Source organism: Pseudonaja textilis, chromosome 2 (genome assembly GCF_049901715.1).
Source record: "Pseudonaja textilis isolate UNSWEBS1 chromosome 2, rPseTex1.2, whole genome shotgun sequence".
NCBI classification, from domain to species: domain Eukaryota; kingdom Metazoa; phylum Chordata; class Lepidosauria; order Squamata; family Elapidae; genus Pseudonaja; species Pseudonaja textilis.
This window is the reverse complement of record NC_141991.1, coordinates 106,876,901-106,899,878: the sequence shown is the minus strand read 5'-3', so window position 1 is coordinate 106,899,878 and position 22,978 is coordinate 106,876,901. Positions and strand designations below refer to the sequence as shown.

The 22,978-nt window shown below is 37.1% G+C and overlaps 2 protein-coding genes across 3 annotated transcripts in view; both read right to left on the bottom strand.

Moving 5' to 3' along the window:
- PRPSAP1 (phosphoribosyl pyrophosphate synthetase associated protein 1) overlaps positions 1-22,978 on the bottom strand; it is a 174,575-nt gene that overhangs the window by 107,338 nt on the left and 44,259 nt on the right. The gene's annotated exons all lie outside the window — the stretch shown is intronic.
- UBE2O (ubiquitin conjugating enzyme E2 O) overlaps positions 1-22,978 on the bottom strand; it is a 72,652-nt gene that overhangs the window by 18,251 nt on the left and 31,423 nt on the right. Inside the window, exons 2-11 of one of the 2 annotated variants that reach the window (XM_026702047.2) lie at positions 17,564-17,623; positions 14,908-15,018; positions 12,054-12,151; positions 9,875-9,938; positions 8,485-8,628; positions 7,669-7,778; positions 5,338-5,488; positions 3,812-3,853; positions 1,936-2,447; positions 622-776 (exon numbers count right to left, since the gene is read on the bottom strand). In XM_026702047.2, the coding sequence (XP_026557832.1) occupies positions 622-776; positions 1,936-2,447; positions 3,812-3,853; positions 5,338-5,488; positions 7,669-7,778; positions 8,485-8,628; positions 9,875-9,938; positions 12,054-12,151; positions 14,908-15,018; positions 17,564-17,623 (1,447 nt within the window). The remainder of the gene's footprint in view (positions 1-621; positions 777-1,935; positions 2,448-3,811; positions 3,854-5,337; positions 5,489-7,668; positions 7,779-8,484; positions 8,629-9,874; positions 9,939-12,053; positions 12,152-14,907; positions 15,019-17,563; positions 17,624-22,978) is intronic. The other variant, XM_026702048.2, reaches the window with a different exon arrangement.

The following is a 22,978-nucleotide window of genomic DNA, read 5'->3' as shown; positions in this document are numbered from 1 at the left end:
GAAAGCAAACAGCATGTTCATTTTTTTTTGTTCTTGTTCATATATTTTAAGAAAAACTTTGAGAGACAGAAAAGCAGTGGTCTACTTAATGAGAGATCGTATTCCAATAATATAGAAAAGGGCTACATTCTGACATTTAAAAAATCCTAAAACTGCTATTCTGTAAACTAGTGAGATTCAAGAACTCAGCAGTTTCCATGGCATGGGCACAGCAGATTGCCATGCGTAGGCTGCCAAGTGACAGGGAGAATGCAGGATTGCAGGAGGTGAGTCATAAAGCTTCTGTACCTGCGCAAAGTGCACGTTTGGTGCGCACGCAAAGTGTGAGTGTGCAAAGTGCGCCCACCAAGCCACGCCCACCGAACCGTAGTAAACTTTTTTGAAACGCACCACTGGTCTAACTGACTTGGGGGGCTGGACTACAACTTCCAGAATTCCTAGTCAGCATTATCCATATTGACTCATATTACAAAGATGTAATGCCAACTCATCTAGGCTTCATCAGGATGAGAAAAGATGCATGAGACACTGCTGGCTCTTTGAAAATCTGGATTGAAAAATTCATGTATAAATTGTTACCAATAAGCACACTATCCAGAGGGAATGCATTTCAACAATTACCTCTTTTATCTACTACAAAATCCCCAGGGCAAAACTCATTGTTGTCCAAATGATGGACAGGAAAGAGCTCATTGGAACGAATATTTTTCTCCACTGTGCCATCCTGCCACATCACATCTGCTGATGTCATCGTGGTCACCACTTCTACAGCAACCCTGTTATCAACAAGGATAGAAAATTACTGAGGAAAAGTCTCACAGCAAGTCAGGGTAAAGATTAAAAAAAGAATGGTGGCATTTTAAAAACATCATAAAGAATTGACTTTAAAGTTGGAACTAATATAAAGGCAGTTTTTGAGAGGAAAAAACCCTTTAGCTGCAAAAGCTGGTCAGTTGAACATAATGGTAGGGATTAAATGGGCTCTCGGAATACCATAAAGGAGATTATGCTACAATGGAGCAAAAGGCATAGCCTTTATTGGGGAAGGTAGTACTACAGAGCTGCCATTTTCCTGAAATTATGAATCATTTCATTTCTATCTCATCCCAGACTGGATAGTGAACAGGGAATATAAAAATTACAAAGCAATAATATCCTTCCAAAACTGATATGTGATGTTTTAATATCTTATGCTTGTGCTCATAATCAGCTCAGGCAAATCAAATCAAACTTGCTTTCAAAATGCATGGAGGGTTGGGGTTCCATGTACTTTTGGGGACAGAGAATTCCACAAAATGGAGGTTATCACAAACAATAGCTTTCTACACCACAAGTACCTCACAAGGGGTAGAGACTGACTAGAGTATAATTGTATAGAGTCCCCTACTTAAGCAGGGGGTTGGACTAGAAGACCAAGGTCCCTTCCAACTCTGTTATTTTTAGTCTGGACAGGCAGATTCAAAGCTGATAAAGCATTACCTGATATATCCTGGTGCTTCAGTATTTAATGCTTTAGAAGAAATGACCAAGACTTTGAACTGGGCCAGGTACCAAGAATTGTCCTGCCAGAAACTCCCTTGGCTTTCCAAAAAGGTTATTATTTTAATAATTGCCATCAGTGGGGTAAATGTCAATATATTGGGGTTTGATTAGTGCAAAAAGAACACTGTCAGCTGATTGTTTTTGGTAAACGCTTTTATGCTTTGCTTAACTCTTTCCTCCCTAAAGAAGGTATACAATTCGATTGGATATCTATCATTTGAAAACTGTATCAGTAGCATGCAGGCAACACGGGTCTTCCTACATTCTCACTAAGAGACATATTTTTTTTATTACTGATATGTTTTTAAATTATGTACAGGGTTTTATCAAGAAATCGGATCAGGTAGTGCTTAATGACATGTACACGTGGGATGATACCAGCTCTAGTCTTACCTGTCACCTGGTTTAAATTCCCGGGAAACCTTGGTTTTCTTTTTCTTATGTTTCCTCTTGAGGTTTTTAATAGAAAGTGGGATACTCTTTTTGCGTCCTGTACCACTGCCGCTCTGAGAAGAGGCTGTGGAGCTGGCAGAAGATGTTACAGAGCTGGTGTCATCTGTGTCATCGGCTGCTTCATCATCAGCATCCTGTTCTATAGACTGCAGATTGTAATCTGAGGAGCCATCCTCCCGTTTCAGGACAAAGGCTGGTTGCAACTGCAGCCCCACTACTTCACAAGACAAGCTTTTCCTTGTTTCATCAATGTGCTCTCTTTTTGTGTCCTGCAAGCCTATAATGTCACTGACATTAGAGTCCTCTGTTCCACATTTCAAGTTGGCTTTAAGATGTTCAGACTGTTGGTCACCTGCTGCCGCAGATTCTCCCTCAGGGAGATCAAGGGTTCTCTGAGCGTCTGGGGAACATGACATGATCTTCACTATTTGCTTCTTCAGTAATCTCCTTACCTAGAGGAATCAGTGCAGGTCAAGAAACACAAAAATTCCCCACCGCTTAAAGAAATTGAGCCATTTTTTTTTAAAAAAAATATGCTACCTATTTGGGAGCTGAAAATTATTTGCTCACCTAGAATTGCTATCTACCTTCTAAAGCACAAGGTGTTTATTGTTTGGGGAATCTGTGCATCAGATTGAACTAGTGGTCTTCCAATACTCCTTCAGATGTTACTCATGTTGCCCCATGGTGGAAATTTTGTTAGTGAATTTTGATATAAAGTCAGATTCACAGTGTTATCTTTCTAGTGAGGATGAGATGACATGGAACCCATCATGTGGTTATATAGTGAAAGGCTTTTAGATTTATCAGCAATTCCTACTTAATCAGTAAATATTGCAATAATAAGATATGGGACAGACACATCAGGTAACTGAAAAAACCACCTCTCCAGGAAAATCAAAACAATGAGAATATTTTCTATTTGTTCTTAATGTTAAATATTTCAGCCCTAAAGGAGAGAAAACAGGCAGTGTTTCATCACAGTATTATGTCATATATCACCACCACCATTCTGCCTATGTAAAGCAAATAAAATTCCAACAATCAATCTTCTGGCAGGATGATAGGGAAGGGGAAGGCATGACAAAATCCAATTGTAAAATTATTGACACAACTATGTCAATGGGCTTCCCTAACATTCTTTCTCAGAAATAATCTATTCTGAATATCCACATGAATATGTGTTCTCCTCTTTCCCTAAGTGTCCTGTAAGATAAAAAATCTTCATTTACATCACACTGATATTTGTTATATTCAAATAGAAGATTGCTATAAGGAATAAAAAATATTATATCACTCAATATACAGTATTTATATGGTGGAAGAAAGGATGATTTGCAAGAACTGAAAATTATCAAGATGCAGTGAATGGTGGCAAACTGCCTAGAATTATATATCCTTTTCTTTGTTCTTAGCTCATGGCTTAAACACATACACACACTCCTATACTTATATTCTATCATAATAATGCTTACATTGCAAGGAAATACTGTGGTAGCTAAATATGCAGAAAATTATTAAAACAGTTATATTTCATAATCTGCTAGTCATTTTAAAAAGATACGCTGATAAATTCTTTAGAAATACTGAAGATTAAAATTACTCAATATATTAAAATCACAACAATATGTTATGAATCAATTCCAAAATCTACCACTGACTTTTATTTCAGAAAATGAAGAGTTTAAAATATTAACTTTTTACAGGGAGAAAACATTTATTTATACTGAGACACTTCTGTAATTGGATTTTAGGAACAAATTTATTGAACATTAAGATGTTTTCAGACAGAGAAGAAATGTGTATATTACAGTACCTTTTCAGGCTTTACATTGGATATGAAACAAGGACAGGCCATCTGCAATATTAAACACCATCATTTTGGTATTACTATTGAATTCAAAGGATTGTTAACAGAGGTAGAATAAATTTAGAAAATTATTCCAGTTTTGGAAACATTTCATTCACATTTTTATTTGTATTGTAACCCCAAAAATAAATTAAAGAAATAGATTTTACAGTTACGCTTTTCCTCAGAAGAAAATACTAGTTTGAAAGAAAAAAAATACTATTACTTGAAGCCATTCAGGCAAAATGCTGACTGTGTAATCCTTGCATAGGTGGCTAGCCATATTTTGAAACCTGACAAAACCTTCCACTTTTCAGATCTCTAAACATGCATGGGAAGATTTAGCTTTAGCTAAGAAATGTAAAATATACTTTTAATAATTTAAATATTAAATATTATTTTCATCACGATGACATCTATAGGCTTTCTTTTTTCACCGTCATTTTACTCTGTTGGTGATGTATTTTTGTATTTTAGTATTTTAACATAGGAAAAAAAACAAAGCTTGGTTTCACCACCATATTTGGAAAATGGTATCTATTCTTTGGTGAATGAGGTTTAACAGGTCCAAATTAAAGAATGTGCAACTGAAATCTTGACTGTATTTTTAGATACTAAAATTAAAAAATGGGTGTAGTGATTGGAAATATTGGCTATGACATATCAAGGGCATACATTTATCCCATGTTACTATGATTGTAAAACAGCAAGATACTGTTTTACTCTAAATGTAGATTCTAATTTTTTAAAAATGATAAACATGCAGAATAGATTGCTTGTTATTTATGAAATATTTAAACAGCACTTTACAATATAAATTCTGAATGAATCTGCATTTCAAATTTGGATTTTAATCCAGATTTTATCTGAAATAATACACAAAGATTTTGAAATTTATGAAAACAAGACCTGTGTTACTACTATATGCGTAAACAAGCATTTTTCATGTGGAAAATATGATACACGTCAATACTCAGGGTCTCAACTATTTAAAAAGCTGCCATATGAAAACAAATTCCACCATTTATCAATCAATTCAAACAACAGAACATTATGCATTTTCTCTTGAATGATCAACTATCATATGATTTTCCCTCCAATGATAGAGGAATTCAGTTCACAATTCTGGAATCACTTAACATTCATTTTTTTCCTATTCCTTTGCTGAAGAATAAATTGGAAATATAATATTACTAATAATTAAGGTTTATGTTAACCATGTCTGCATAACCTACAAGACTAAGTGATATCTGAATATGATTAAGCAATCAATTAATATTATGCTTGTATGTTTCTTAAAATATCATGTCCTGGAAGATAAAATTTAAAAAATGAAAGCAGTCCCTGACAATCACTCCATCTTCTTAACCATAGCAGAAATTGGCCATAGTGGAGATATACAGAGCCTAACAAGAACAGTTAGAAATAATAAACAAAGCAACCTTCTCAGAAATAGTTCAATATTCTCAGCTAACTTTTATCAGAGCACATACCTTCTTAGAAGCTGACCCTTCTCCCAGAACACAGTTTCTCTCTGGACATTCACACGTGATTTTTGCTGGCTCCACTTTCTCCGGAAATACATACAGACACCTTTCTCCAAGCTGCCGCTCAGCATGGTCAAAACAACCCAGACGTTTTACTCTATTAAAAGCAAAACAGAAGTAGTATCACCTTACTGTTGGATGGTATCTTCTTCCTGATTCGTCAGCGTTAGCTGAAATGTCTAAAACTGTTTCAAGTATATGCACAGTGATACACTATTTGGGAAATCACAGGATTTACAGAGATAACTACTTCCTAATTTTACAAAAAATTTATAGCAAACTCGGTAATAAAAATATTTACTAATAGAAAACATATTCCTATGGCTTGTCCAGAAAGATGTCATGGAGTATATGGGTGAACACACATAGCCACACACATAATCATACAAGTACATGGCTGGAAAACTTTATTCCTTCAAAGCTCAGTTAGTTCACAGCACCTCTGTACAAAACTGCTAATGTACTGTATTTTTTGGACTATAAGACACACCAGACCATAAGACGCACCTAGGTTTAGAGGAGGAAAACAAGAAAAAAATAGTTTTTCGCCTCCGGGCATCCCGTTTTTGCCCTCCCCAGTGTCCAGAAGCACTTTGTCCATTTTTGGCCTCCCAAACCCTCTGCGCATCTTGTTTTCCACCTCCCCAATACCAGGAAGGGCAAAAGGGCAAAAAGGGACCCCACAGAGGCCTCTGGAGGCCCAAAACAGCCTGATTTTGGCCTGCAGAGGGCTTCTGGATGCCAGGGAGGGGAAAAAAATGGGACGCATGGAGGATTCAGGAAGCCAAAAACTGGCCCCTATTCGCTCTGTAAGATGCACAGACATTTCCACCCACTTTTTTCTGTTGGGGAGTGCATCTTATAGTCCCAAAAATACAATAACTTCTATATTGAGCAAAGTGCACAATACTGGGCCCTCCAAATAAACACTTTCTGGAAATGTATTTATTTATTTATTTAAAAACTTATATAGCTGCCTATTTTAAAATCAACTCAGGATGAGACAGGCAAAAAGAAGGCTAGGTCTGAGATCAGGAGTACTATAATGTCACACAATGGCCATTCCTGATATAAGCTTTGATTGTAAGAAAGAGAATTAAGAATTAACCCAAAATCGGGATGCCCAGAAACTCATATTTATGCATGTCTTAATACCATTTTCATACATATTAATCCATCACATGATATATTTGCTTTGGTTTAGATGACGGAAAACATATCAGGAAAGAAATCATGATTCACAAAACTACAGTAGATAGTTTCCCTCCCCACAAACCAAATCAACAGTATGTTTTTAGCACAAAGCAGAGGAAGGTTAAGTTTGTGTTTTTAAAAATATTTTTTATTCAAAGATTTTTAAAAAAGTAATAAAAAGCTAGTACAAAATAAATAATGATAACATAAATAATACAAAATAGAATTAAAGAACGAAAAAAGAGGAAAATATATAAAAAGAAAATAGAAGGAACAGAAAATTAAGACAAAAGAAAAAAGGAAAAGAAAAAAGATATTTAAGGAAGCGATTTCTGATTTTGATTATAGTGGATACTACAGCAAGCTTGATGTTTTTCCTCTCCCTTTGAATTGTTTTAAAAATAAAACTTACGTTCTGAAGATCTCATTTATCTCTGAAGTAATTGTAATTCAAAGGTAATTGTAAGTAATTGTAATTTAAACAGTGAGGTTTTAGCAAACCCTTACAGAGTCCCCTGTGGCTATGAGCTTGATGTCAGTTCATGGTGCTTAAACTGATGAGTTGTCTATAATACTGCAGTCCCTTTGCAAGGAGGAGTATAGCTAGTCCTTCCCTTATAACAGTTCATTTCATGATCAAAGTTACAATGGCACTGAAAGAAGTGATTTATGACCATTTTTCACAGTTACGAACTTTGCAGCATCCCCATAATCATGTGATCCAAATTCAGATGCTTGGCAACTAGTTCAAACATATGACCGTTGTTGTGTCCCAAAGTCATGTGACCTTTAGACAAGCAGAGTCAATGGCGAAGTTAGCAACCAGGTTATTAACTTCACTTAACAACTGTAATAAAAAAGGTCTTAAAATTGGGCAAAGTTCAGTTAACAAATGTCTCACTTAACAACAGAAACTTTGGACTCCATTGTGGTTGTAAGTCCAGGACTATCGAGCAGTAAGATCCAAGAAGGGGAAACCATAAAACAATGCATTTTATGAAAGTAAGTGGTTATTCTATTTCTATCAATTCAAAGACGTGAAACAAGCAGCCTTTTCGGAAACTGGTATGACCCATTTCTTACCTAGATAAATTCTCTTGGGTGATTAAAGATGGGGGTGGGCTTATACTATCAGTTCCTCCGGGACAGAAGCTCTTAGTGATCCAAGTAACTTTCAGTTCTACTACTTGTACCTAAAGAAGAAAAGGTTGGATTGTGAGAGACATGTTTCATTAAGATGTCCTCGTACTCTGTAACTCTTTACCAAATTAACATACAATTTCTGATAAAAATTCTTTTCTGAGCCACCACTTTATCTAAATTTCTGAATTTCCTTTTGATTGATCTTTTTCCATGGTATAATCCTAAAAAAATCCTAATAATCCTAATAATCTTTAGAATACAATCCTATAATGTTAATTAAGCAACTAAAAGAGATGCACAACATATTAACAATTTTTTAAAAAAATTCTGCTAGCTCTTCAACGTAGGCCAAAACAGAAAACACACAGCACAAAAATTGCATTATAGGACTATACTTTTCCCAAGGCTGAATTATTTCTTATTTTTTCTTCTTTGTTCCTGCATATTTTCTTCAAGGTTTTCTCTATATTCCTTTGCATTTACTTGTCAAGAGGCATTCTCTCCTGAGGGTTTTTCTGATTAAATACTAACAATCTAATATCCAAATGGACATAATTTCTACATTATAGACTTCTTCTATTAGAAATTTAAGTCTATGAATTGAACAAGGAAAGAAAATACTGAAATGGAATTGTTTCAAAAACAGCAGGCTCCTCCCTCTCTTAGTTTACAGACATTTCAAGACTACACACCAAGCTTAGTTTTGGAGAAAATCCAAATGATATTTCATAATAGGGTTATCTCGCTGAAACATACCTCTTCTACCACAACTCTGAATTTGCTCTTCGTACTGAGTACAGGTTTCACTCCTGAAAGCCACTGCACATTTGAGAAGACTTTTGAAGGACCAATGAGAACTTGTCCAGGATAAAAGCCGTATGAATCATCAAAAAACAGGCCCTGAAAAATGAAGCAAATGAAACAAATCAGATATGGTTAAGTCACCGTCTACCTTAGTTGAACTAATTTCCCACATTTTATCTTAATTTTATCATTACGGAACTGCTTAAGAACTCATGGGTCATCTTCCTGCACCCAATAAATTCTCTTTTCTGCTCTAGTCATTCTAAATAAGTACAAAAATCTCATACATAATTATGATGGGCTAAAGTACAAGGAATTCAGGGCTACAAAGAAACAAACAAGTCATTTCCATTCACCACCATGAAAGTCTTCTATTAACCTGTACTAAATAACTTCTTGAGCTTTTAGGAATAAACTGGATTCTGTAAGTGAACTTCCTTTACTTATAAAGCTGGCAACAACTTTAGGCACAGATAGTCAAACATTCAGGAAGACAAAGACAAGACTATTAGCCCATACAAACAAGACCTGAGAGCAATAGCTTATCTATTTCTACATACAACAGTGGGGATATTGTTGAAAAGAGCCAGGTTTTGCTGCATGAAGCACTTTATTTTTCCTAGCAAAAGTAATTGTCAACCATTTACTTATAGAGAAGAGAAAATATATTATATACTAAATTAAAAACATCTTAATAGGATCAAAACTGATAGTGGTTTTGAAGTGTATGGACAATAGGATTATACCCATCTGAATGATTTTTGGCTTCAAATAACTGCCTAACAGTCCTAAGCTGCTATTCCCAGATAGAAAAACATGCTTAACTATTTTATCACATTACATAATAACATAACTCTCTCCCCCTTTCCTTTTCCAAATTCTTAGCACTGAATAAACTTTCAACTATAAGGTAGTCTTCAACTTACAACTATTTGAAGTTACAAAGATACTGAAAAAAGTAACTTATGACCGTTTTTCACACTTATGATTGTTGCAGCATCCCCACAGCTACGTGATCAAATTCAGGGAAATGGGAGATATTTATGACAGTTGCACTGTCCTGGGGTTATGCGATCACCACCCAACTGCCCCAACCAGCTTCCAATAAGGAAAGTCAATGGGAAAAAAAAAATCAAGATTCACTTAATGAACGAATGGCAAAAAAAGACGTAAAATGAGGCAAAAATCACTTAACAACTGCCTTGCTTAGCAATCAAAATTTTGGGCTCAATTGTGGTTGTAAGTCAAGGACTATCTGTATGCTCTGCTCTACTGAATCCTCAGGAATATGCTGAAATGCAACTCTACAAATTAAGACTTATTAAAATGATTAAAAACATACTGAATCACTGACATGTGGGCAGACGTCATAGAGTTTTGCTGCATCTTCTGTGCTCATAGAACATCTAAAGAAATACATAAACCATTAGGAAAAAGATTGCAAAAGAGTTAGCATAATCTTCCTAATAGCATATTTGAATTCATATGCTCTTATGCTGGAATTTAATGATGTTAATTAATGAATAAAAAGATAAAGGTAAAAGATTTCTCTTATCCACTGGTGTCCAACTCTAGGGGGCAGTGCTCATCTTTGTTTCTTAGCCAAGGGAGTCAGCGTTGTACGAAGATGCTTCTGTGGTCATGTGGCCAGCATGGTTATATGCCAAAGCGCACAGAACACTCTTACTTTCCTATCTTTCCACAGAAGTGGTACCTATTTATCCATTTGCCTTTAAATACTGAATAAAATTATTGGTCCATTGAACTTGTATGTTCAACTTTGACTGTTGAGACCTCCCCAAAGTTTCAGGCACAATCTTTCTTAATCAGTCCTATCTGGAGATGTCAGGAATTGAACCTGGACATTTTTGCATGCAAACAATTTTTTGGGGAGCTGGGGGAGGGATTATTGAGTGCCCCCCACCCCCAAGCAGATTTATCTATACTAATTTTTGTTACTAAGTAGATCATATGCTCATGGGAGGAAAAACATGGATTTAACCAAATTGCATGGGTCTCTAACATGGCACCTGAGGGCAATGCCTTTTAATGTTCACCAAGCTTTCTGCCTTTTGGATTTTACTTTTTAACTTTATTTTAATTAGCTAGCATGCACCAAATAAATCAGTAACATCAAGCATACGTATATGGTCCCTTGGATAACGTGGAGCACTCCTCGCAAACAGACTCTGTTCTTTTTGCCTTCTGGTAAAATGTTCTGTAATTAGTCACCTCAGCCACACAGAACAATTTTGTGAGAGGGCTTCTATAACACGGTCCCAAAATTCCAATGTGTCCAATGGCCCCCAAAGGCTGAGGTTTTCCGACATAAAGCCTTACTGTACGAAGCCCTAATGCTAAGAACAATATTAAGGTTTTTAATAATGCTGATATTGTTATGATTGAGTAATTTGGAACAGACAGATATATTCATATATCATCCACAAATTACGAGAAATATAGTTCTATAGTCTTATACACTAAGATTTTAGGAGACTAGGGGGTCAGAAAAAAGTACTCAAGATGCTGAATTCAAAAAGAGAGTTGCCTTATTTGCTCAACACAATGAAATCATCAGGGTATATGATCTTAAATAATCAGATAGTGAAGTACTATTCATAAATACTGAGATCAACTCATTTGCATAACATGTGGTTCAGAAATAAAAATTACAAACTATCGATTATATAAAACAATTACAGTACTCCCAGACTTAGTGTCCAATTCTGCAGCTTTCTTAAAAAGAGTGTCTCCTAAGGTGGGGGCCCCCAACTCTCAGGCTGCGGCTTACTACTGGGCCTTGAGCCATTTGGAACCGGGCCGCGGAAGTGGCCAGGTGAATGCATGCATGCATCCCAAGTTGCCTGAGCAGCAAGCAAGCATGTAGCTGTGTGTGCCACTTGCGCAAATGGAACTGCATGCACACACTTACCTGACACTCACAGGGAACTATCCCACCACCACCGCCTGTTCGCAAAGTTGGAAAGCTCTATAGAAAGCTCTGTATCTGATAAGTAGCCATATTAACTGGACTGATGAGGGTTATAGTCAAAAATATCTGAAGAGCATGATTCAGTTAAGCAAATATCAAAACAGTTTGTTGTTGAAATTTTAGTTTCCTACTTAGCAAGTGGCTTCAACAGCTCTTAAATGCTTATTGTACAATTCAGATGCTCCACAGTTTCCCATTACAACATAAAAGCTTGTTGAAACTGACATTAGTTGGCTACATAAGCCAGCTAATGAAGCTTTTGCAGGTAAGAGAGATAGAAGAGTTAACATCAAAAATAATAATGTTAGAAATGCAAGAACCAAGAAATCACCCCAAAATTGCCAGTTTTCACTCAAGTTATACAAGTAATAACTCTGAACAATCCCAAACTTATTAAAAGATTCTATAAGCATGGTTTATCAACATAGTTGGTATCTGAGGAACAAGAGTACAACTGACAAATCAGTGTTATGAGTCTTTAATACGAAAACAGCTAATGACATGCGCCATAGCAAAGCAACAGAAATACCTTGCACCATTGGAGAGCTTCAGAATGATTTGGTTCTTTAAATCATACACCTTTCCAAGCCACCAGTCATAGGCTATGCAGTCACCGTACATAAAGGGCTGAGGGGGAAAGAGAGAGTTAGAATGCCTGATTTCACAGTTTATTCTATCAGAGCTAGAAATTATTTTAATTCAATTACCAGTAAGTTCATACAATTGTAATAGGGTAAACTAAATAAAAGTAGGAACTACTGCAAGAGCAAATGACCATGATCAATTGAACATCTTTCAGATGATTAAAGGGATTTTCCCTTCTTTATAAAATCCAGATACAGAGAAATGTGATAAGTGTTTGTATTTTATGACCAACACCATAGTGGAGCTGAACAAATAAAAACAAAACAGAAATTATAATAGAAACAAAAACAAAACAGAAATTTGAAATCAGGAGACTGCCACTTCTAGTTCTGTCTCAGGCATAAAAGCTGGTTGGGTGACCTTGGACCAGTCACTTTCTCATCCCAACCTACCTCACAGGATTGTTGTTGTGTGGAATATAGAAGGAAGAAGGAGTATTATGTATGTTTGCTGCTTTGAGTTACTTATACAAAATAAAAAAGATATTAAACATCTGAACAAAGAAATAGCTGGAAACATTCTGGATAAATCTTATAAATAAAGTGGTCCAAGAAAGGACAGAATGTTTTGTATGACAATAAACTGAGAGGCAGCTTCCTCAACCTTGTAAGATCTGTGTGACAGCCAGTGTGCTGTGGTGAATAAAGTGAAGATCTGGCACTAGCAAGCCACAGGTTCTACTCCCTCAACAATGGAGGCTTGTGCGATTTTCAGTCACTTACTTTCTCTCAGTCCAATTTATTTTACAGTTTTTGTTATGAGAATAAATAGAAGGGAGAACTAGTTACATCACCTTAAACTCTTGTATGAAAGAAGCGATATAAATTAACAAACAAACAAACTATAATTGATGAAACTGTGACACTTCTCATCTTTTTGAGGATGATTTTAGAGCACAATAAAAGCTTTAGGTAAAAAATAATTTTAAAAGGTTAGTTTAAAAAGACAATGTACAGAAATAACTAGAACAAACAGAAAACTGCAAATTGTTATATTTATAAAATATTTATATTTCCTATTTATAATATAGGAAATGCATTTCTTTTCTTGCTAAAGATGTTACTGACCCTGTGTATTAACTGTACTGTACTTCTGAATCATATTGTTGACATGAGGTTCCCTTGATCAAGTAATCAGTTTGGCTAATCACTATGTAAAGGCTCTCTCTAACTTCTGACTAAGCCCTTGCTTAATTGGATAGAAACCACTTGCAAATTTTAAAAATAATACAAGTATTATACCATTTGTTTCAAAGGCTTATATTCCACACAATAATGTTAGGTTATTGACATTATTACAGAGTTTGTTTTTGTTTTCATCATTTTTATATCTTGCTTTTAGTTTATATCATTCAAGCAGCATCCATAATGTCCTGCCTATTTAACTCAAGACAACAATCCTGAGACGTAGGTTGGATAAAAAGAGAATGGTTGCTTTAGTCAGCATTTATGCCTAAGGAAAGTCTAGAACTGATGGTCTCCTGATTCCTACGCCAGCATCTTAGATGCTACTAATATGTTGAAACAATTTAATCGTAAGGCAGTAGAGGAAAGAAATATAATTGTCTAGTGGGGATTAAATCCAAAATTTGTTTTTATTCTGAAATAATAAAAGGACTTGGTTTATGTTATAAGAAGATCTTACAACAAGAGCTTTCAAACTGGAGATCAAAACTAGACATGCAAAAGCACAGAAAAAAAATCTGGAATAAGTGAAAAAAATGAATTATGACATCTTTTAAAATATTGTATTTTAAATGATGCCTAATATGGCTCAGTGTTCATTTGCTAGTCAGTTTTTACTCCCCAAAATGATTTCTAAAAACTTCATATGGGAAGATTTTTTATATAAAAATGTTTACAGTGTTAAGTCAATATAATTCTAGTACAGAGGAGACAAACTATTTGATATAACTCTGTGTACTTGACAAGAATGCATTTCCTGTTCTCTCCAAGGCTTCAAAGTACGCGGAATGCAGGAAACATTTACAGTAATTGTATCTCTACAGGGTGCTCAATTTAAGTTTTACATGTAAGTTACTTTATCTCCCCAAATAATAATTTCCTGTCAAAGCCCTAGAAAAAAATTATTCTTTATTACATCAACAGTTTTAGAAATTCTTTGAATATGGTCACAAGTAACAAATCATCTATTAATAGGTCTTAGAAGACTCTATTAGAGGCAGGTTCAGGTGGAATCCCAAATATGTAAGATTTAAAGGCACTACTCTCTCTAGATCAGGGGTGTCAAACTCAAGGCCTGGGGGCCAGATCCAGCCCACGGGGTGCTTAGATCTGGCCCACGGGGCTGCCCTAGAAACAGCAAAGGACCAGCCCGCGGTGTCTCTGCCAGCAAAAACAGAGTTCAGGGAGGATGCATAAGGCCCATCCGGGCTCCGTTTTGGGCTGCAACGGCCTCCTGCAGGCCACGACCAGCAAAAACTAACGCTCGGGGAGGCTGCATGCTTTGTTTTCACCAACAGAGGGCTGCAAGAGGCTGTCACAATTAAAAATGGAGCCTCAAGTGACACTGAGCTGGCCACACCCCCTTGCCATGCACCATCCCACTCCCGAGATCAAACACAACCCTGAGGTGGCCCTCAATGAAATTGAGTTTGACACATCTGCTCTAGATCAAATGTGAGCTGTATTAATTGATATTGCTTAATTTTTCTTGATTTAAGGTTATATTTGTTCAGCGAGAAGAGTTCTTAGGCTAAATAGTCTAAACATTCTCACCCAGATATTCTGAAGATCTTTACTGTTAACAGGATACAGGATACAGTTGGTTCCTACCAGTTTTACTGCACACTCGATATTGACATCAACAACTGTCCCACACTGGCTATCCTGGAAAGAAAAACAAATATTTCTTTAAACTTCAACATGGTTTCAATATTTGCAGAATCCAAGAATCTTTCAAGTTTCACCCACTGCTTACATAGAACGAGAATCAACATCCATGAAATACAACCCAACAAGTTGAATAAAGAGCTTTAATCCCCACCCCCACCTATTTACTGGGCAAAAAAAACCCTACTGCATCCAGATTCTTGTTTCTATATCCAACACTGTTATCTGAAGTGTAGAACTCCTATATCAGATAAACTATTTCTCAGATTAGGTAGCATCTATCCCCTATCCAAGATGTCAGAACAAAGATGATAGCCTTTATATACAAGTCAATTCAGATTACTGTCAAAAGAATTCCACAGAAAACCAGTATTTCTTAAACACTATTTAATGCATTCAAGTGTCAATGATTATAATCTTGTATTCCTTGAACATTTAGAAAAGTGCCAAAAACCTTTTCATAAAACAAATATCAGTAAATAGTACTGTCATGTATCCTAAATTGTGGGTGTCCTTTTTTTCTCCCTTTATTTCTTCAGATTTAAAACATTAATTAAAATAATCAATAACCAAGAGGATGAAATATTATATTTGATATGTCTTGCACCTATATATATATTACTTGCTCACTGAGAAAGTAGATACAAATCTAGACACATCATTATCTTTTTATAAGCTGGCAATTGCTAGAATGATTTATTTATTAATGAGTGGCATCTAGTTAAAAATGAAGTCAATAGCTGACTTGCAGAATTATTCCCAAACTTCAAGATTTATTAAAGGACATACTTATACTGAAGAGATCTGTCAATATAAAATAAGTGAATTATTTCAGGGAAGATAAGGCTGTTAATGGCTCTAGTCATGGTGACCAGACATTGCCTAATATATAGCGCTGCAAGAGAGTGAATCCCTGCTCTCCTCGAAGCACAGCTCCACCGGATTCCTTTGAGCTGTGCAGAAGCCGCTTTTTAGAATAAATTGCTTTCTCACTAGCTTTTAACTCTTACAGTGCTTCCAGATGTAACAGCTGTTAGACACCAAAGCTGAGTCAAAAAGCTGGGGAGCCAGCTAGCAGTTGGCTTTTTATATAGTGGCAGACTCAGCTTGATGACATCACAGAGAGGAGTCATACCCATCTTGGACTATCGTCGCAGCGTAGATGAGAACAGCAGTATACCTCCTCTTAGTATCCGATGGTAAGAAATACAAGATGATATTATACAGGTAATCTCCAGGTTATGAGTGTTCCCTTAGTAAATGTTCAAAGTGCCCCCTCCCCCCGGAAGCTCCATTTGGGCCTCCAGAGGCCTTGCAGGCTGAAATGGAGCTTCTGAGGGAAGGCCTGTGTAGGCACATGGCTGAGAGGCTGGAGAGGAGACTGCTTGCTAGATCTTTGCTTGGCAAGTGACCCAGTGCGGCAGGTTGGGGAAGGGGAAAGCAATTGTAGAGAGCATGAGCTATTTCAGTGGGTTGGGGAGGCCGTGGGTGGTCTGAGGAAGGTGGCCTGTTCCATCACTAGGCCCCCCATGGCCTTCCTCACCCTGAAATACCTCATGTGCACATAACGAGCCTCACATTCGATTAGCGAATGCGTAGGTGAAAGGAAGGAGTGATCCTGTTCAAGGTATGAGATTCACTCCCACAAATTCTCAGGTTTCAAATGGAATGGGCAGGCTCCATTATACTCGTAACTCGAGGACTACCTGTACTATAGTTTGTTTTGTTTGTGGGCTTCTCCTCTTATGGATATTACCCGCGTAGGTTTCTCTCTCCAAAAAACAAACATTAACTGGTATGTAGCAAAGGGATTTCCAAGGGGAGACAAAACCCTTTACCATCAAGTGTAACTTTTAAGGTTCTGAACATGATATCCATGCACAGTAGTACGTCAAATAGAAATGCTAAGGTCTAGAGATTGCATACTGATTACAATTGTAATGTATAGTATGAGGTTACTCCTTGCAATGCAGGTGTACAAGAATAGTGATTAAGGACTCAATATTTCTTAAAATATATATTCCACTATATTCCTTTTCTAATTGTTCAATGAGAAAATTTCTTAATTTTCAAATCAAATGATCACTGAAAGCAGCTGATGATTTTTGGGTGCCTAGGACCGGTTCTGTAGTAGGTGGTTTTTCTGTGGACTGCGGGGTATGTGATTTTGCATGATGCCTGGATCCCGTGCATGCATGGATGGAGCTTTGCTCACTTGTGTGGCCTGGTTCTTGCTGGTGCACAGCCCAGGGGTTGATTTGCACTTTCTTGATTGCTTGATTTCATGCTACTTTGCCACTAAGAAAAAAATGTTTACTGATTCCTGAAAAATGGCTAATAACATAAAAATGACTTGTTACTTGTACCTGTAATAATATTATCTTTGAGCATTATTTGCACGAGTATTAAAAGTAATACATCATTACATCTATCTAGATAAGTGATCTGGGCCTTGTAAAATATGTCTATTGCAGTTAAATTTAATAGTAGCAACACACAAGATATTGCTTTGTCTCTTTGTCTTACACATGGCAACACTTACACGTGAGCCCATATGCCTGACGACATCTCGAGGCACCACTGATCTGTCTTCGAGCTTCAACTAGAGTTGAGAAAAAGAGACAGAAAATAGTATTAATTCTAAGCATATTTTACTACATGAACAGCCAGTACTATATTGTGTGTGTGTGTGTGTGTGTGTATTCTTTCTTTCTTTCTTTCTTTCTTTCTTTCTTTCTTTCTTTCTTTCTTTCTTTCTTTCTTTCTCTTTCTTTTTCTCTTTCTTTTTCTCTCTCTCTCTCTCTTCTCTTTCTTTTCTTTCTTTCTCTTTCCTTCCTTCCTCCCTCCCTCCCTCCCTTCTCTCTCTCTCTCTCTATCTACTGTGTTTCTCCAACAATACGCCCCCTCAATAGAAAGGCCCAGCACTGTTTTATACACATGCAATAAAATTAAGCTCTGCCCCCCAAATTTGGGCCTATTTAAAGCATGTGTTCCCCGCCATTTCTCACATGGCTTGAACAACACGAGGTGAAAAGAAATGGGGGGAAGGGTGGGGGTGAAACAAGCCATTAGGAGTGCCCTGCGGGAAGCCTCAGCTAGAGCACCCCGCGAGCAGACTTGCCTCACCCACCACCAGGCCGCTCCCAACGGCCGATAGAAGCAACCCGGTGGCAAGGTGAGTCTGTGCGTGGGGTGCTCTAGATGAGGGTGTGCGTTTGGAGCGGAAATTAAGTCATCCCTCAAAAAGATGGCCTAGCTGTTTTTTCGGGGGTCAAAAAAATAAATAAGGCCCAGCCTTATTTTCTGAGAAACACAGTATCTATCTATCTATCTATCTATCTATCTATCTATCTATCTATCTATCTATCTATCTATCTACACAAACATACACACACACACCCCTTCAAAATTGTATCACTGGGTATAAAAGCAATCAATATATAAAGACGTTTGCAATCATACAGTACATCTTTTCGGTGGGGTCATATACAAGAATATACATTATTCTATTTTAATTTGTCATTTCTCAAAGCAACTCAGGTTTTCTCCCCAATAGGTTCTTCAAATATCTTCCATTCCCCTACTTAAGAAGACCTAACCTGCTGAAATTGTTCTTTCATCACTAGCCTGAATATCACCATTAATATTGCATTATAATACCATATAATCACTATACTGCAGAATAACGTGTTATTCTGATTAACAAAGGGATAGGCATTCCTACATCTGCATCAGCTGTGCTGCACAAAAGAATGCAGTCACATATCAGCAATATCGGGCAGTGATAATGAAATAGGGACTTTTGCATATTAACATTTGTATACTTCCTTGACAAGGTACATCATAATGCCTCTCTGTTCCTGGGTAGTCTCTGGAACAATGCTATCTCTTCATCGATATTAAAATATAAATGGAAAAATATTTCCAAAATGCAAAAAATGGTAAAAGGCAAGTACTTACATTATTAATAACTTGTCATACTAGAAAATAGCTATGAGGACATAGCCTACAAATGCCATCTATTTATACCCAGTAACTTCTACTGTATATGCTTCCCAGTATTGTGCCTGTATAAAGATTCATCATCAAATAAAGCACCTGTGATTGCATTAAAAGGCTTTTTTTAAGCAGCTATCTTCCCCACAAATTTGCATTCTCAGAAAATCTGTATTATGACATAATTTTAAATTCTGCTTCCACATACTCTGATACAAGAATGTGAATTGTTGCTTCCCCTTCCAAACTTGATCACTGCTGCACGCAAGCAATTCCCCCCACCCCTGCTAATTTTTGGTCTCTGTTTTGGTCACTTTTGCCTCTCTTCTTATACTTCTATATACTCTCTTTCACTTCACTAAAAATCTATTTACTCTGGCAGAACAATACTTATCTCCAACCACCAACCCAAAGGTTAACAATTGTTTAGTGGGAGATAAATAGAACTATCTTTATTACACTACACAGCTTCCTGGCAATTTTGAGATAATCTTCAGCCTGATTTTAAATAATGTCTAAGTACTAGTGCAAACTTTCAAGTATCTTTTAATATACTAGTATTAATTTATACAATGTATGCTGATGAGAAAGAAAACTGTAACATTAAATATCAGAAGTTGGAAATGGACAACTTGCATCTTACAGAGCTGTTCTCCAGACAATACACCATGAACTAATGATCTAAAACAGGGGTGTCAAACTTGCAGCGTCACATCAGTGTCATGTGACGTATCGGAACTTTTCCTCCTTTGTTAAATGGGGCGGGGAAGGGGAAAGTACATGACGCATCTGGCCCATGGGCCGCAAGTTTGACACCCCTGATCTAAAAGAAACCCCCAATTTGGGGAACCATGGATACTACAGGCAACATTTAGACCCCACCACAAAAAACAATAATAAAATCTATTGTATTCAAAAAAGTTCCAATAGTTTGGGTAAACTAAAAGCTTTGTATTAATTTAATCACTTGTACAATGTTATTATAGATATCATAAATTACATAAATTGATGCAAAATACAGGTGAAACTCAAAAAATTAGAATATCGTGCAAAAGTTCATTTATTTCAGTAATGCAACTTAAAAGGTGAAACTAATATATGTGATAGACTCATTACATGCAAAGCAAGATAGTTCAAGCCATGATGCGTCATAATTGAAATGATTATGGCTTACAGCTCATGAAAACCCCCAATCCACAATCTCAGAAAATTAGAATATTGTGAAAAGGTTCAATATTCTTGGCTCAAAGTGTCCCACTCTAATCAGCTAATTAAGCCATAACACCTGCAAAGGGTTCCTGAGCCTTTAAATGGTCTCTCAGTCTGGTTCAGTAGGAATCACAATCATGGGAAAGACTGCTGACCTGACAGTTGTGCAGAAAACCATCACTGACACCCTCCATAAGGAGGGAAAGCCTCAAAAGGTAATTGCAAAAGAAGTTGGATGTTCCCAAAGTGCTGTATCAAAGCACATTAATAGAAAGTTATATAGAAGGGAAAAGTGTGGAAGAAAAAGGTGCACAAGCAGCAGGGAAGACTGTAGCCTGGAGAGGAATGTCAGGAAAAGGCCATTCAAAAGTGTTGGGGACTTTCACAAGGAGTGGACTGAGGCTGGAGTCAGTGCATCAACAGCCACCACACACAGACAGATCCTGGAATGGGCTTCAAATGTCGTATTCCTCTTGTCAAGCCGCTCCTGAACAACAAACAATGTCAGAAGCGTCTTACCTGGGCTAAAGAAAAACAGAAGTGGTCTGTTGCTCAGTGGTCCAAAGTCCTCTTTTCTGATGAGAGCAACTTTTGTATCTCATTTGAAAACCAAGGACCCAGAGTCTGGAGGAAGAATGGTGAGGCACACACTGCAAGATGCTTGAAGGCCAGTGTGAAGTTTCCACAGTCTGTGTTGATTTGTGGAGCCATGTCATCTGCTGGTGTTGGCCCAATGTGCTTCATTAAGTCCAGGGTCAACACAGCCATCTACCAGGAGATTTTGGAGTACTTCATGCTTCCTTCCACAGACGAGCTTTATGGGGATGCTGACTTCATTTTCCAGCAGGACTTGGCATCTGCCCACACAGCCAAAAACACCAAAACCTGGTTCAATGACCATGGGATTACTGTCCTTGATTGGCCAGCAAACTCGCCTGACCTGAACCCCATAGAGAATCTATAGGAATTGCCAAGAGAAAGATGAGAGACATCAGACCGAACAATGCAGAAGAGCTGAAGGCCACTATTGAAGCATCCTGGTCTTCCATAACACCTCAGCAGTACCACAGGCTGATAGCTTCCATGCCAGGCTGCATTGAGGCAGTAATTGCTGCAAAAGGGGCCCAAACCAAGTACTGAGTACATATGCATGCTTATACTTTTCAGCGGTCTGATATTGTTCTATGTACAATCCTTGCTTTATTGATTGCATGTAATATTCTAATTTTCTGAGATTGTGGATTTGAGGTTTTCATGAGCTGCAAGCCATAATCATCACAATTATGACAAATCACGGCTTGAACTATCTTGCTTTGCATGTAATAAGTCTATCTCACATATTAGTTTCACCTTTTAAGTTGCATTATTGAAATAAATGAACTTTTGCACAATATTCTAATTTTTCAAGTTTCACCTGTATATGTTACATCATTCATAGTTTTAGTAGACAGTCTGTTTAATGTACTTCACAGTTTAACCCTCCCTGAATGGGTTACGTTATCTGTAGGAAAACAGAGCTCTTCTTGTGAAGCTATTATGTATTAAAATTATCTTGTTTCTCTTTCCAAGTCCAATCAAAATGCCTCACAGAAAATAATTCTGGTACAGAGTTTCCAAGGAACCTCCAAAATAATTCTGGTATAGCAAACTCTGTTAATACCGTAATCATCAATGATGAAAGTGTGACAATAAAGTGGCCAAATATGGCTTTTTGGATAATTGTTACATTATGCTTAAACTGCAACTAAAAATGCTTTGACAGGAAAAAGGATTTTAAAATATGCTAGTAGAAGCAAACTACCTTTAAGGTGTACAATCATGAAGCTCTAAACATTTTAGCTGCACCCCTTAATTCCTTCCCAAAATTGGTATCAAATTGTTTTGGCTCATCCACTTCTTTGTCTCTGCACTACTTGTTGGGATGCTGTACACCTCTCTCCCTACTAAGTGGAGACCTCAATCAAAAAAAAGTAGTGCAGGCTCTGAAGATTTGAATTTTGCTAGTAAAATCACCAATGAGGACACAACCAAAGTAACATTCCAACTAGCCTGACCCACTACAGCAAAAGCTTTTCAATTACAGGAAGACCTGAACAACCTAGACAGTATTTCATCACATTGTTATCTCATGATGTCCTCTAACTTAGAACTTGAGGGGTCTGATCCAGCAAATTGTTAGCTTCAGTAACCCACAATTAATCAACCACTTGAGGCTGACTCAACAGATAATCAGCAGGAGCAGGTGTGGAAGAAATCAAGGGCCAGTAGGCCAGTGCCTGATCAGATACTCAGCTGCAGAATATACTAGCAGATTTGGAGAACCAAACAAAGGTGATCCACTGAACTCTTTGAGGAGAGATGTCAGGGCATGTGATGGAGCCAAGTGATGGCCCCTAAGTTGGAAGTTACTCATTAATCTCAGAGCTGCATTTCTGTCTTGATTACTTCCTGTTCTGCTCCTAGCCTTTCAATTCAGACTGGCTGACTAAGCTTCTTGATGTTTGTTAGGCTCTCTGCTGCAGCCCTATCCTCTTTTCTTTGAGCCTGTGCTATGCTCGGTTAACTATAGCTTCACTCCGGACTGAACTTCAAACTGCCAGGGTTGTGCCCAACAATCAGGCAAGGATGTGCAAATGGCTTTTATCAAAACCAGACACACATCAGATAATATTTGGCTAGTAGATTTCACTGATTTGAATAAAAATGAAGTGTAATTCAATTGCTAAATATAGAAAAAGCCTTTGATAAAAAC